The 16,272-nt window shown below is 39.7% G+C and overlaps 1 protein-coding gene across 1 annotated transcript in view; it reads right to left on the bottom strand.

The window, feature by feature from the left end:
- PARVA (parvin alpha) overlaps positions 1–16,272 on the bottom strand; it is a 67,419-nt gene that overhangs the window by 11,028 nt on the left and 40,119 nt on the right. The window contains exons 2-12 of the mRNA XM_083453068.1: positions 13,879–13,968; positions 13,696–13,766; positions 12,426–12,528; positions 11,470–11,610; positions 8,855–8,970; positions 8,038–8,096; positions 7,378–7,397; positions 6,093–6,154; positions 5,062–5,130; positions 1,012–1,113; positions 649–721 (exon numbers count right to left, since the gene is read on the bottom strand). Coding sequence (XP_083309194.1) covers positions 649–721; positions 1,012–1,113; positions 5,062–5,130; positions 6,093–6,154; positions 7,378–7,397; positions 8,038–8,096; positions 8,855–8,970; positions 11,470–11,610; positions 12,426–12,528; positions 13,696–13,766; positions 13,879–13,968 — 906 coding nt within the window. The remainder of the gene's footprint in view (positions 1–648; positions 722–1,011; positions 1,114–5,061; positions 5,131–6,092; positions 6,155–7,377; positions 7,398–8,037; positions 8,097–8,854; positions 8,971–11,469; positions 11,611–12,425; positions 12,529–13,695; positions 13,767–13,878; positions 13,969–16,272) is intronic.

Below are 16,272 nucleotides of genomic sequence, written 5' to 3'. Positions count from 1 at the left end.
GTTACTTTCAGTGGTCTCCTCAAAGTATAACTTACCTGAATCTTGCCCTGCAGCTTGCACTGAACACCTGAAGCATATGAGAAGTCATTTTATCCCCAAATTATCCCCAGATATTATTCCAAATGCCTCAAATGTTCAATGCAAAAATTGTAATTTGCCCTGAACACCCAACACGCTAACTCGCCTACAGGACCTACAGCAGTGGTTCCCCATTAGCAAAGTAATGAAGACAACCCCCCCAGTTTTTCAAAAACCAAGCCATGGAACCTCTTTTTTTGAAAATTTTGATATTTTTATGGTAGTTTTTAAGCGAATGGTGCTGCAGGCCCCTGGGGTCCATGAACCACCAACTGGGAACCACTGGCCTATGGAATACAGTGGGTAAAGGGACTCTAGAAGGGTTGGCACTAGTCTCCTCAAGATCTAAGGCAGAAGTAGCAAATGTGGTGAGCTCCCAAATGTTGTTCAGCTCCAACTCCCATCAGTTCCTTCTAGCACAGGGAAATAGGAAGAAACAGTCAATCAATTTAATCATCAAATAAAAGGTGGAATTCCTTTCCCATGGTCTCTCTTGCTTTTAGTACTCAGCCATTCATCCTTATTTAAAGCTGTAAGTTTATAGTCTGTTCTCACTATTCAGAAATATACCTTCTGGCCTTGGTTTTGGTTTTTCAAGCCCTCCATCTTGCATCAGCTCAAACGCAAAGGACACATTGAGTACCTGGTGATTTAATTAAGAGACCGCAATCATTCGTAATTCTAGGTTTCTGTGCACAGCACATAGCAAGGTTCAGTATAATGCTTAAGAATATGGTTTGAAGGGAATAATTTATATGTATAAATCATTTTAAAAGTTAGAAATTTATAAAAAAGCTGCATATAAAAATAATTACTGAAAGAACTTCCAGGATTAATGTTCAAAAAATCTTCTGCAATATGTTTTCTCGAAAAACATAACATTGGAAACATCAGTTCTTCTTTAAATGTAAATACAAATTTCAACAGAATTACCTTTTGTTCAAAACTATCCGGAGTCAAAAAAAAGCTGTGAAGAGGCACAAAGTAACCTTCAAGAAGACCCATCAGGAGCACCAGGTACACTCCATCTGCAAACTTTAAGACGGCATATTATTTTCAGCAACATTTCTCAAACAGTAATCTCACAGTTGTAATCAAGATAGAAACTGTCCAATTTTGAACAAACAACCAGAAGTTGCACAGAAGGAACCCCTATTAATAATGACAGAAGTTGAGCACAGAGCAAGTGTTTAGAAGAATTAAGGTGCCAGAACAAAGACACCTAGTGGCGTGATAAAGATCTGATCTACATGACTGCTTTGCATTTTTAGCAAGAGGAGGCTGTTTCATCTGCACATCTTACATATAATTTACTAGCCTGTATAGAAAAATCCTAGAGAAAGATGTAAACCATCAAATACCTGGAGACAAATTTAGCACCTTGGGCAAGGTACAAGATGAATTTATTACATTTTTATCTTGCCCTTTCTCTAAGGAGAATATACTTGCCATCCCTGCACCCTGATGAAGTCAGGAGTTGCTGGATTATTGTGGTTTAACATAAAGAAACTGGATTACACCGCCTCATTATCCCTCCTTTGCTCCTTCCATGGAGCCATAATTAAGCCTGTATCCTGTGTAATGTCTGAAGCGAGGAACCTAGTTTGGGCCTCCTTAACAAGCCAGGATCACTAGCCAGCCTTAAACCATAACTTATTGTTGACTCGCAACTGTTGTATTGTTAATGAGAAACAAAGCAGGATCCCAGATTTGGATGTTGTGGGAGCCCAAGCTTAATTGTGGCTTCCTGCTTGCATCAAGGTAAAACTGAAGAAGGGAGGACCAGGAAGCAGGTGCCAGCATGTTGTTCATTGATGAAAAAGCAGCAGCCTTGACTTACCATGGAACATGAATGCAGCTACTGTTAGGCCTGTCAGTATTGTTGGGGGAAACAATCTCCCCTCAGATTTTTATGTATGTGTCTGTGTGTCAGGCTCAACCCATAGCTAGATATTCTACAATGTATTATGTATTAAACAATGGATATGTTCAAAAGAAGTATTTTCTCTGAAAGTGAGAAGCAACTTCAGGGTTATAATAAAGCTCATGTGGTTTAGCACACAGATTTTTAAACAATACATATTTAGTTAGTTAAGAACTCCTCCCCACAAAGCAGGTATGATGTTTAAAAGGACTAGAAGAATGTCAAGGATAACTTTCTTAGGAAGTTCTTTCTTCCACTTGCTTTAAAAACGAGATTCCATACTGCGCCAATCCTGAGGGGCTTTTGTTTTCTTTTTTGAAAGCTCAGCATTATTCCCTTCATTTTCTCATCCTAAATAAACAGATGAATAGATATTGTTCCTGAACCTGATCTAAGAGTAGACATGAGAGTCTTCCCTATGATTTAAAAGGAAATAGCTGTAGAAAAAAATGGGTCTGCTTAGAATGAGCTGGTTTGGACATTGGGACAAATCATAGTTTATTGTGAAAGAGGCAAGCCACAGCAAACCTCAGGCTCATCCTGAGTTCTGCTTTGCAAATGACCACAGTTAAGTGTTAGGTCTGAATCTTAAACTGTTGTTGATTTTAACTACGATTTGACCTGGCAACGTGTGAATGGCAATGTTAATCTTAGCATCACATAACTGTTGCTAATGCCTACTGTGAACAGTAGATCTTCCTTCTCTCAAATCCTGATTATTTCATTCCTCTGCCGCAGATCGTATTTCATTTTGAACCCCAGTTATTTGAATCACTGCCTTTCATATGCTACTGACCCTTCTCTTAGCCTCTGGCAGTGCAATCAACCTCTCAATATGGTGAATGCCAGTTTCAACGGCATATTTTGGGGGATTTCCAACATATTCGGAGCCAGAGTTCTTCCGTCAAGAAAACAATGAGATATATAAACCACCAAAACAAAGACTACCCTTTAATGCCCCAGTGACATAATCCTCCTCAATATCTTACTATTCACTTCTTCCAAATTCATACAAATGACTTCATGCTCAAGGAAAAGGCAACTCAATTCCTGCCAATGCTTTCCTTCTACTCCAGCAACAACCAGCTCTCCTGCAGATTATTTTGTGACGGCATAGAGGGGCTCAGTAAACATAGGAAAAACTGTGATGATGGCATTCAACCTGTGGGCTTTCCACTGACTTCCCCAGTTATATTCAGGAGAAAGAACAGTTCTACCTTTTCTTTTGCCTTCATTTGAGGTTTTCAAACAATGGCTAGATGGCCATCTGTCAGGGATTCTTTAGCTGTGGTTCCTTCATTGCAGGGGGTGAAGCAGGTAAAGCTCAACGTCCCTTTCCAACTCTACAATTCTATTATTCCAGCTATTTCTGACCTTGGAGGAACCGGCTCCCTATGGCAATTAGCTCTATGATGTGGCCCCATCCAAGGTAGTCTGTAAAATTGGGAGGCTTATAGACCAACTGCCTAGTAAGTACCTTTTGTGCAAAAATAAGTAGTTTCACAGCTGCTGTGGAAAATAGAAGAAGGTGTACAAACAAGCTGCTCTCCACCTCCCACACCCTCCACTCCCATGAAAAACCATGCTCTTTTGCAAGCTACATTCCCGTGTGAAACATCTAATTTTAGAACTTGCAAAAAGAAAATAAAAGGCAGATTGCTCCTCAAAGCCCAGCGACTGGTAGATGTTTTCTCAATGGGAGCTAATGATTAGGAAACAGCTGGAGAACTTTCTTAAGTGCCTTGAATGGGAGAGATTACTTTGGAATGTCTGGAATGTGAAAACTATGAGTGCTTGGGAGAGGCAACGCAACTCCCCCCCCCCCCCCACTCCAAAGGCATATGAAATATCTGTATATGAAGAAGCAGCATTTTTTAGACACAGGAGCAAGGACAGAGCAGAGAGTAAGCCAGGGGGGAGGATGTGAGGCTGATGTGAGGGAGGAGATCTGCTGCTTTGTAGGAGTGTATGCTGCTGGCTTCCACCTGTACATGGGGAAGGAGCACAGCTTAGTGGTGGAGCTCATGCTCTGTATGCAATCCCCAGCAGCTCCAGGTAGGGCTAGCAATGTTCCTTGTCACTGCCTGTCAGTTTTGCTATTACTGAGCTAGATGGGACACTGGTCTGGCTCAGTATCAGGGGCTCTCTATGTCCCCAATCTACTCCAATATTTATAAATAAACAAAATATTACAAAATGCCACATGCTTCCAGTGATCCTTCCTCTGAAGGAAACTGAAACCCAAGTTGTGTTGCCCCGGAACTATTCAGGGAAGCAGGGAGTGTAACACAATGTACATATTTTTCAGAGGGGTAGCTATACTTATCTGTTGTGGTGGGGGGAAACTCCCACAAATAATATTGTGGAACTGTAAAGAATGACAAATGTCATTCCCCATCCTGGTGCCCTTCTGTTGTTGGCCACGCTAGCTAGTGATGATGCAACTTGCAGTCCAAAACATTTAGCGTTCCTCACTGGTGAATGCTAGCACAAGCTTCCATGGACCGGACCCCACTTCATCAGATGCACAAAGTGTAATCTTCTGTGCCATGTACAGGGTTTGGAGAAATGAATTGTGAGTGTTGGTTTGGATATAACACTAAGCCAGCCACTTTGTGGTTTGTTTCCCAGTTCAACTAAACCTAGGTTTAGCATTATGTGTGAATGTACTCAGTGTGTGAACTTGCACACAAATGGAACAAGGGGGAGGGGCAAGATAAAACAATGTATTTTCTCCTTTCTAGCGTCCTGGACCTATACACAGAAATGGTTCCAGCTGACCCACTCAACCTAGTTAGTTGGATTCTTGTTTTCTCACAGCAAGCATATTAACTACCCAGCTTGTGCCTATCAGCACCCATAGTTACAACTGGCAAATATATTTCTCTGTGTTAACTTGCATATGTTAGCCAAGCATATGTTAGTCTGTTTTTTAAAAAACTAACTAAAACTCAAAACAACTTGGCAATAGCTTGACACAGCCTAAACAAAATAAACTGGGGATATATGAACAACACAGGAAACAACTTCTTGCTTCTAACACAACTATATAATCCTACCTGGGTTTCCAGTTCTGTAACTTCCAAATTCAGCTTATTCAGGTGTTTATTCACAAATGTTATGAGAGTCTGAAAATTAAGAGCATATGTAGCTAATTTTAGATCAGCAAACTTTAATTGTTTAAAAGTATGTTTAAGTTAACGTAGAAATGCTAACCCAAAGTTCATAATTTTATAAAAGGTTTATTTAATTCCTTAACTTGTCAGTTTATAAGAGACAGGCTTTAAGTTTTAAATTTTTTATGGTTTTATCCATTGGTCAAAAATCCAACTTTGTCAAGTCTCATCACAAACACTGAACAAATAATAAATACATACTGTTCATCACTTTAAAAGCTATATGAGTTATTGCTGCAGCGGTATGATGGAAGAGTAGAGAAAATAGCACTGGAGCCAAGAGGTAAGTTGATATAAAATGGCATGCCACTGTTCTTTTCAAGGAAGCCCTGCTGATCTATATCAGCTGGAGATCATATTGCAAAATTCTATAAAATAGAAATTCCTCTATCTGACTTTTATAGTGCCAAGTCTATAAAACGTTGAGAAAGTATATATAATGTTGAGAAAAACTTCCAGATATTCACACTGCCAAGGACAAAGATTTTCATTAAAGCAAGAAAATGGGTACACCATTCCAGGACTTAATAAAGGTTTTATATTTGTGCCATTTTGCAATTGCTAATATTCGTAGAGCTCTATCAGATGTACTTGGGCTGTATCGCATACTAAAATAGACAAGCAGGCTTATGACCCAAGGAGCTTGTATATCTGAACTTCTGAACCCCTCCTCTCTGAACGTGTTCTAATGGTACTTCCTGAGGAAGGTGCTGTACGTGGGCAGTGCATGAACTACAGAGGAAAACACATCTGAGACTGCTCCACACCCTCCAAAATGGCAAGAATGCTTCCTTGGGTCTTACAGTGAACAACTGGGGAGTTCCTCTTATGCATCAAGACAAGAGATATGAGATGAAAACTACTCAGATTAAGCTAGCTTGCTCAGTATCTAAGTAGGAAAGAAAATTTCCAACCTTTTTCACAACATTGAGTTTGTCTGGAGCGTGGTCAAACAGTGTGTCAAATGCATCCCTTTCTGAAACACACATAATAACAACAAGCTATTAGATAATGCAGCATTGTAGGATGATAATTCCAGGGCTGGAAGGCCTCAAGTGCTATTGAGACTTACTGTGTCTGAGATAGCTATACTAAAATCATCCTTTACCTTGGTTTACCAAATTCACATCCAAGCTAACCTATTGTAACATGGGTTTATTTCTAAGTATAGTACACATGGAGCAGATTATCAGGAAGGAAAGTCTGTACTGAAAGATCACAACACCATTAGCAGAATCTTAAGCAACCCTTTAAGAAAAGTATTTCAGACACTCAAATAATGTGCTATAAAAATATTGACATGCAATAATGTGTTGTGTTAGTGTACTCAAAGAAACTGCACTACTAGGTAAAATTATCTGCTTTCAAGGCAAACATCGACATGTCACAAAAAAATAGGATTCCCAATTTCATCAGTTTGGTGTCCTTTGGCAATTAAAACTGAAGGACAGATCGTGAAGCTGAGGCTCCAATACTTTGGCCACCTCATGAGAAGAGAAGACTCACTGGAAAAGACCCTGATGTTGGGAAAGATGGAGGGCACGAGGAGAAGGGGACGACAGAGGACGAGATGGTTAGACAGTATTCTCGAAGCTACAAACATGAATCTGACCAAACTGCGGGTGGTAGTGGAAGACAGGAGTGCCTGGCGTGCTCTGGTCCATGGGGTCACGAAGAGTCGGACACGACTGAACGACTAAACAACAACAACAAATGCATATACTAAGAGCAGATCTCCCAAAATTATGGGGCTTGTTCTGGATCGTGAAGAAGATACTGCGGATCACACCCAGGAGATCCACACGTGTGCCTGGTGCCTGATTATTGTCAATATTGAGGAAATAATTCTCCAGAGCTTTTTCCAACATGAGAAGGAAATTGGCATTCAGAAGGCAACATAGACCACCTGTGTTTGGGACAGTCGAGCATGTTTTTTTGGGGGGGGAGAGCACAAACTAGTGTTGATTTAGGAAATATATATTATTCTCAATCTCCAACCTGGCCCCTCCTGCCCCACTTTGCAATACAGACTTCTTGGTTTACAGCACTAAGATTTACACACCAACCAAGACAACTATGAACAATGACAACTATGAACTATGTACAGCTGGTTTTGAACAAAACAAGCAGCTGCAGCAGAATTAAGTGAAGTACACTTTAGAAACCTTTCGAAAATGCTAGGAATCAAATGAGACTTACCATGCCGTCCTGACAATGCCCTGTAGAAAGCGAAATAATGCAATTATATGTGTACACACACTTACAGTAATTTAATATATTTCTTTCAGTGCAGAGAGAAAACTGTATATATGGAGTAAATATGCATCTGGTCATATGTATGACTTTGTATTCATAGCAACTGAGGAATAGCCCCACAGGCTTTTCAATAACACTGTATTATGTCCACCGACTTGAATTAAACTGAGCATTTCAGCAATATCACAAACTTCCTTGGGTGAAGGCCATTTAAGGAAGGAAAACTGATGATTCAAACTTTTCTCTCTCTACCATTGAAATGTTTGGGAGGAAAGCAATCTATTTGTATGCTTCTTTTTTGAAGTGGAAATAATAAACTTGGGATGTGGAAAAACAACAACCCTAAAATACATATAACCAGGAACATTTCTGTTAAGAAATAACTACTTGAGTATGCAAACTGCTATATCGGCAGCATTTTTACATTTTCAGTTGCCACCCTTTCCACATTGTTTACATTATCTGTTGTGGAACCTTTCTTAACAGTTAAGTTATAAGCCATGTCCAAAGCAGTCCTCTCTTAGAATCCCCAGGAATGAAGGTTAAACGTTAGCAAATTATTGAATTCCCAAAGCAGATCAAACAACAGAAATGCTGACATACTCAGTGTTACCAGTTATTTCCTCTTGGATCTGACGGGACTGGAGGATTCCTTCTCGTTTCTGGGGGGTGAGGGGAAATGATTGATCATTTAATATTTTCAACACCAATATTTATTGATTTTGTGTGTGTGTGTGTACACACAGAGATATATATATTCATACACACTTACATATATGCACACATACACACATGAACATACTCTGTGTAAAATAACTACAAAATATGAATGCCATTAAATAAACATAAATATAAAATAACTCCCCTCCAAAATTACATCATTTCTATTTGTGTACAATCTAAGAGACTTTCTTTGTTGCCTAAAAGACACCTGTCCTGTGTGGAAACAAACAGGAAGGAATGCCTCCTGTGACAGAAAAATTATCTGGAAATCGCAGGTAAGATTACTGACAGCCATTCACCAACCTTATGAGGAAAGTGATTAAATTAGATTAGATTGAAATATCTTGAGCAGATTTGCGGGGCACACAGTGGGCTGGAAGGGCTGTAAGGAGAAGCCCACTCATCTTATGCTGTATTTCAGCCGTTCACTTCAGAGATCAATGCATGATACCTGTACACTTACATTCTGAGCTAAAATCATATTTGACATGCTTCGCATATCGATGTTACAAGTGGTCTGTCGTGCCTTCAAAGAAGGACAGTGCAATGCTTAGCTGTGCCTAAGGAAATGCTTGTGCTTCTGACTATTTGTGTTGGCCGGAACAGATACATACCAACACATACATGTTAAAAGTTGCTGCATTTCTTGAAATACTGTGTAAAAACAAAGATCTTTTAAAAATGCAATCATCCCTACCTGGACAACAACAACTTGAATAGACACATGATCTGGCAGTCTGATTGGGGCTCGAAAGTACTGTGATAACGCAACCAAAAGGTGCAGTATTGCAACAAGACTTTTAGCATGGACAGCTGAAATAGATTAAGAAGTCAAATTCTGTAAGACAAACTAAAACAAATATTTATTTTAACATGCAGTGCCCCCTTCCTTAACTATGTGGGATATTTTATCCTTTGGTGTTGCTGCCCGCCAGAGATTGCTGAAAGAGTATTTTCTTCTAACTCCTTCTCTTTCCTGCCATAAATCAACTGGTTCTATGAAAACAACTAAATCAAAAATACTCCTCAGGTAAGATTTTGCTGCGTGCCTGGATCCCACTGGCTTGAAGATGGAAATCTAAGCTTGATTCAAAACACAGATTTTATTATGCCGCTATATTAAGTGCTATCTATGCACTCCCAGCGCCGTGCCTTTATCTTCCCTATTCCTGTGTCGATTTATGAACTATCAGAAGAATATTTTTGTATTCATAACATGCACTTAATTCATTTTTAAGTGTCACAATGTCTGCAGGAAGATGAATGAGCCCATTTAGCTTGTACCCTTGAGCAATAACTTACTAAACTGGATGACTCAAACATTCTTCATGAACTTGTTAAGTGTTCTTGTTATTATAGTTTATTCACAGCAGGATTTGTATGCATAGTTAGCACTAACAAGACGGAAAGGTATCAAAAGGCTTACTGCAGGAAACTTTTAATCTGTGAACAAACCCCAAGCTTCAAAGGTAATGATTTACAACTGTATTATATTATCGTTTTCCTGGGTCTGCATTATCACCAAATTCTCAGGCAATGTCCTATAAACATAAGATTCTAGGTATCTTATTAACCACACACTTTTAGGTTGGCCCCAGGTTTCTAAATAAAGCAGAAAAATAACCAGTGAGATCTTCTCCTGGATTTATCAGTTTTTGTGCAGAGGTTTCTCTACAGAACTACCACTCAGTGTATTCCAAGTGACAAACTTTGCAGGCAAGGAGCAGGGCAAAGATAAAAAGGATACAAGTTTAAAACAAACAACTCACACAATGTCAAAATAATTATTTGTGTATGTGTGTGTGTATATATATATATATATATATATATATTGGTTCTAGCCAGAAAAAAAGTCTGCATACACAGGTTGTAATCCTGTTCCCTTCAAATATATTTTAGCTGAATACCATCTCAATGTTCTTTAAGATCAAGTGTGGCATATTGCCTTAAGTATTGGGCTTGAACCAGTGAAATGTGGGTCCATTCCCAGCTAAGAAGCTTTATGGGAATGTGGTATTTCCACCTTACGTAGCTCCATGGGCTGCTGAAAGGCAAGATAAGGGATGTCCCAATGTACACGGTTCAAAGTTTTTGGGACCAACTCTGGGAAACCAATGGAATAAATGCAGGGCCAGCTGGCAAGATTTGCTCCAGTCACAGTGATTCCCTTGCCCCCAGATGCTGCCATATGCAGGGCTGTTCCTCTTTCTGCTCCACTGCCCAGAGGCAACTGATGCCGCACTTCCTTGCTGCTAATCACTTGCCCAGAAACAGGAAAAACAGTTGCTCCTTGCAAGTGGCATCACTCATTCACTTGCCTTCCTGCGGGGTGGGGGTCATAAAGAAGCAGCAGAGAGCAGCAGCTGCTGCCTGGAGGGGACAGTGGGCAAGCAACTGCTGCTCTCTGCTGCCACCAGTGCAGACAGGCAAGGAGAAGGAAGAGCCATGCCCTAGCCCTCTCCTCCTGTGCTGTACAGAGAGGAAGAGAAGGTGGCACATGGAACAGGGGAATGCTGAGGACTATGGGAGCTACTGGTTCCTCTTTAGCCAGGCCTTTGGCTGACTGACATCTAGTGCCCTTTTATTAAATGTGTTGTGGAAGGGCAGATTATTGGGTTGTCTTTGTTTTCATTCTTATTATGTACTTTGTGTTTTTTACACATTGTAATTGTATGTTTTGACTATAACAGGTACAAGGCAGTATACAAACTTTAATAATAATAATAATAATAATAATAATAAGCAGGTCAATTCTCACTGCTGTCCAGAGAAGGAGAGCAGGTGTCAGTCTTGGATATATTACAATGCCAAAATAATAAATAAAATGTTTAAATTGTACACTGCCTGAATATTAAATAACTCTAGAAACTATGCTGCCAACTGCTTTGAGTCTCCTTATATGAAAAAGCGGGTTATAAACCCTTGGAAATAAAAAATGAATAAAAAAAATATGCAAGTTCCATAAGGAGCTGGTAACAGGAATAATTTTTTTAAAAAAGAACTCATTCTCTGCCATGTATGTACAGGGCCCATACTGTGCACGCAATAGGAACTCTGGGATATGTGTGGAATCAAGCGTAATGTTTTGTGTACAGCTGTCAACAGAGGTAAGTACATTACTAATGAGGACATATATATATTTATCTATACTTCTGCACACCTTACACCAAAATTCTAGATATAAACTTGCACGCTGCTGAATCTGCCTTCTAGCTTCTGTCTAATTCAATACGTTTTACAAAACGCAGTAGAAAAACATAACTTTTAATACCACCAGTAACCAAGAATTCCACTGTAAAATGTGTAACTCACAGTCAACGTTCCACTTGATGCTCCTTGGAGGAAGTTTAAGGGTTTCATTGATCTTTTCAAGGACTGTCTGCAGCTTTTGTTTCTGAGCTATTTCAGACTGTGTGACTTCAGCAACGTTGAGTTTCTCACTCTCTAGCTTCTCTGAAGTGATAATGGAAGAAAAAGCTGTAAGTCTACACCTCAACTCCATGTACCAAGTGCAACGCAAAGACATTCCGTCCCACATATAACAGAGGATTTTCTGTAGATAACTGGTTTGAAGTCTCAAAATTTGGCAACTTCTCAATCCTATCACACTTTGTCTTCTGTTGCATCTCTGTTCCCCTAAGAATTCCAACTGATTTTCCATTTATTTCCATTTATTAATACCCCGCCCATCTGGCTGGGTTTCCCCAGTCACTCTGCGTAGCTCACAGGATATATCAGAATATACTAAAACATGAAACATTAAAAACTTCCTGATACAGGGCTGCCTTCAGGTGTCTTCTAAAAGTCTGGTAGTTGTTGTTCTCTTTGACATCTGGTGGGAGGGTGTTCCACAGGGCAGGTGCCACTACCGAGAAGGCCCTCTGCCTGGTTCCCTGTAACTTGGCTTCTCGCAGTGAGGGAACCGCCAGAAGGCACTCGGTGCTGGACCTCAGTGTCCAGGCAGAACGATAGGGGTGGAGACGCTCCTTCAGGTATACTGGACCGAGGCCATTTAGGGCTTTAAAGGGCAGCACCAACACTTTGAACTGTGCTCGGAAATGTACTGGGAGGTGTGCATGCTGCGTGGGGCCACCATTGCTCCAGAGCTCACTCAACTTTTTCCCATTCCATCTTGATGACTACATAAGTTACTGATGCCTGGAGCAATATGAAATATAAAGGAATGGAAACCAGTGCCTATGTTACTCCTAACTACAAACAAGCACCTGAAAAATGTCTCCAGTGATATGCATAAAATTATTTCTCACCGAAGAGTTTCTGCAGTACTTGTCCATCGTACAGGTCTTCAGCCAGGTCTTTTACAATAATTCGTTCTCCTACTAAAACATCGTTAATCCAGTCAATTAGCACCTGTGCAAGAGACAAAGATTCAGAAATAGTTCATATGTGTGTACATCACAAACCAACTTTCTACTTTTTGCAACGTGGTCTCAGAAATGAAAGAGGGTGTTTCCGAATAGTAGGTCTGATTAAATGTTAATTGTACAAAATCAGACAGAACAATTCCTTCTGATTTCAACTGTGCTGGGATTTTGTCCTCATGGACAGGAATCTTTTAATTTCACATTAAATAACCACCGGCTGCCCTGAGGCCTTGGAATATGGCAGGTGTTAATGTATAAATAGGCAGTTATAGCAAAATAATAATAATAATGTTGGAATGCAAACACAGAAGAGGCAGTGGGACTGAAATACACCTCCACACACACACACACACACACACACACATATCTCAGTCTCTAGCATCTGTGGAAACTTAATCTTCCAAGTTTTTGGAGCAACGTTAAGCTCTGAAAAATGCAAATTTGCTTGCCCTTTTTGTCATTGGCAGGGCTTTTGGCTTCTACTGTAAATTTGAGATGTACCATTGTTAAGATTATGTTTGTGTTTTTTTCATGTTAGACTATGTTTATTTTTCTATTGTGCATTGATAAGAGTCAAATTGGCAAGATAGAAATATTTGAGATAATTACCCAGGCCAATTGGGAACAAAGGCAGGTGAAAAGGAGAGTAGGGATTGTTCAACACTGAAGATGTGATCTCAAACCATTTTCTCTTAAAGAAGGCAAGGATCCTCAGGCTGATCGCTCCAGGAAACAGGGAACAAGCTTTTCAAGGTTGATGTTCTGGTCCTTACACAGCCAGTAAAGAGGAAAACTGATGGAGTAGCATGAACCACAACTTAAAAGTGCAATTCTGTATTATGTGGTTTTCCTTGCTCTCACAGTGGTTGGCCAACATGGTGTAGTGGTTTGAGTGTGAGACTAGGAGCTGGGATACCAGAGTTCAAATGCCCACTTGGCCATAAAGCTTTATGGGGGACCTAGGGCCAGCCATTGCTTCTCAACTTAACCTACCTCACAGGGTTGTTTTGTGGATTAAACAAGGAGGGGGAAAACCCTGTACGACACCTTGAGCTCCTTGGAGAAAAGGGTGGGATATAAATGCAACAAATAAATACATATGTTTTCTTTGCTTTGTATTTTTAGAAGAGTTTGAAAGTGCTTACATATTTACCTTCATCAACTCCTGTAGTTTTGGGTCACTTCTTGAATTTGGATCAATCATGGTTCGGACTTCATTTTCCTCTTTAGGGGGGTGGAAATGGGGAAATAGGAGATATCCATTACAAAGAAGGTAGGCTTGTGACATTTTGTTTCCATCCATTAGTTAGACTAAGCAAAATGTATTTTAACTTACCTAGCATAGTATCTTCAGGATCTAGTTCAAAAGGGATTGGGCTGAGTGGTAGGTTAATGGCATTTATTCCTTCTTCTTGTAGTTCAGACACTAAGGAGAAGAAGAAATAAAAAAGTTCAGTGAAACTTGTCTTGTTTTTCCTTAGCATTTACATCTTAAAGCTTTCCAGCAGCAGTAAGAACGTGAACTCAAAGCCTAATCTCCACATGTATTTAGCAGAAAAGTAATGGATCCAACAGTGAAAAATATTTAGCCAATCCAAATTGCAGCTCTCATGTGTAACTGACAATAAGCAACTTTGTGGGGAGCCAAGCACTTGGACCTGTATGCTTTCAAAGATTTTGAGAAAACTGGCATGCACAGGCACACATAAACCCAGATCTTACCCATTCTTTTTCAGTTTCATGATTTGTTCAAGCCTGCTAAAACGAAGAGGTTCTGGTTTGGCTCTTATTTTTTCATCCAAAATTCTACAAATTCAAACAAGGCTATAGTCAACGTGCAAAAAAAATTACACATCCTTTCCGTCTACCACAAATCTAACTGCGTAATTTATCACAAAGGCATTCTGGTCACATTGCCAAGTTGCAAAACCATGAAGCATTTTGTTACACTGATGTCAGACACTGGTCCTATTAAAAACAAAAAGTTACATTGTGGAAATTCTTTTGTTTTGCGTCATGTTGGCATCTAAAATTTCAGCTCAGCTAGCTCACTGGAACTTTTCACATTTATTTTTTAATTAGCGTTTGTTAATTGACCCACAACTGGGTTGTCTCAGCAATGTACAAAAAAAAAAAGGTTAATTCAAAATGGGTAGCATAAAATACCAATGCATTTGGCAATCAAAATACCAGAACCACGCAAAAACCTCTCTAATATGTTATATTTGATGAAGCTAATCCAAAGAATGGAAATATTTGTGTGTGTGTGCGTGCTCTCTCTCTCACACCCACCCACCCACCCTAAAGCATCTATTTTTAGCCGAACAGACATCTTAATCAGAAGATCCAGGAATACAAGTTCATAAATCTAAACTATGAAATTTGACCAAATGAGCCACATTCTGTCCTTTAATAATGCATATGTAAGAGCCCCCTTGAAGTTAGTAGAAGCTGATGAGCACAAATACTGCTGCCCACAAGGTTTAAATTAGTGTTATTCCCTTAGCATATGCAGACTAGTGCTCCACCCTTCATTGTATTAAGACTTCCTCATGTACTTTGATAACTATTTATATTTCCTTAGGTCAGTGATTTTCCAACTTTGTACTTTTAAAGAGCTTCTCTTACTTCATTTCCCATCATCACAGAGGAGAAAGGAGGGGAGCAGCTGTGAAAGTTTCACACCAACCTCCCTCTGGCAGTAACTAAGCTTCCCTGCTGTGGGAGGACGCCAGATATCTTCCCTTAATTGTGTAAACATGGTTTGTATTGTTGATGCATTGGCTGCAATGTACTTGCTATCTCCTTATGACAGTTCCGTATCAATGCAGTTCTGTGGATTTCAGCTTCTTCTGTGGTCACTAGTATACAGTACGCCGCCTTAGCGAGGACAGGTGCTAGGAGAAGAATTAACTGGTAAAGATAACATTGTCCACGTTTGTGGAACATGTGGCTGATTGAGGTAAGTCAGAGTCCACTGTAGCAGGCCTTTAGAAGAGCTCTGAAAGATTTATTAATTCCATCTGCTTAAATGTATTATACAGGTTTTATTGGGTTGCTGAATTGAACTGATTGAAACTGTAATCATTTAAATAAATAAAAAAGTTAAGGTAAGATATAAGTACAATATGGGGATTTTAAGATTGTATCATTGAGTATTTATGCTGCCCAAACCAATGCAATGCTGTAGTGCTAGAGATGCCAAACACTCTCATGCGAGTCATTAGAAATGTTGTACATGAGGCTATTGCTGGTGGCTGTTTCATTACCATCATATTATCAATTTTCATTTTTTTAAAAAAATTAACGCTATTTATTGTTATCAAAGCCACAAGACACTCTAGTTACAAGGTGACCATTTACTTGAATTTTACCCATATAACCATTTATGTTAAACAAAGTGAGATAACCCAGAATTTGACAATGACAGAAAACCTGGTACAGTAGTACCTCAGGTTACATACGCTTCCAGTTACATACGCTTCAGGTTACATACACTTCAGGTTACAGACTCTGCTAACCCAAAAATATTACCTCGGGTTAAGAACTTTGCTTCGGGATGAGAACAGAAATCGTGCGGCGGCGGGGTGGCAGCAGCAGGAGGCCCCATTAGCTAAAGTGGTGCTTCAGGTTAAGAACAGTTTCAGGTTAAGAACGAACCTCCGGAATGAATTAAGTACATAACCCGAGGTACCACTGTATAAGGCCCACAAAATTCCCACTTTAGTGT

Source organism: Podarcis tiliguerta (genome assembly GCF_965153285.1).
Source record: "Podarcis tiliguerta genome assembly, chromosome: 1".
In the NCBI taxonomy this organism is placed as follows: domain Eukaryota; kingdom Metazoa; phylum Chordata; class Lepidosauria; order Squamata; family Lacertidae; genus Podarcis; species Podarcis tiliguerta.
Note: the sequence above shows the minus strand (reverse complement) of the source record. Positions and strands in the feature narration are given on the sequence as shown.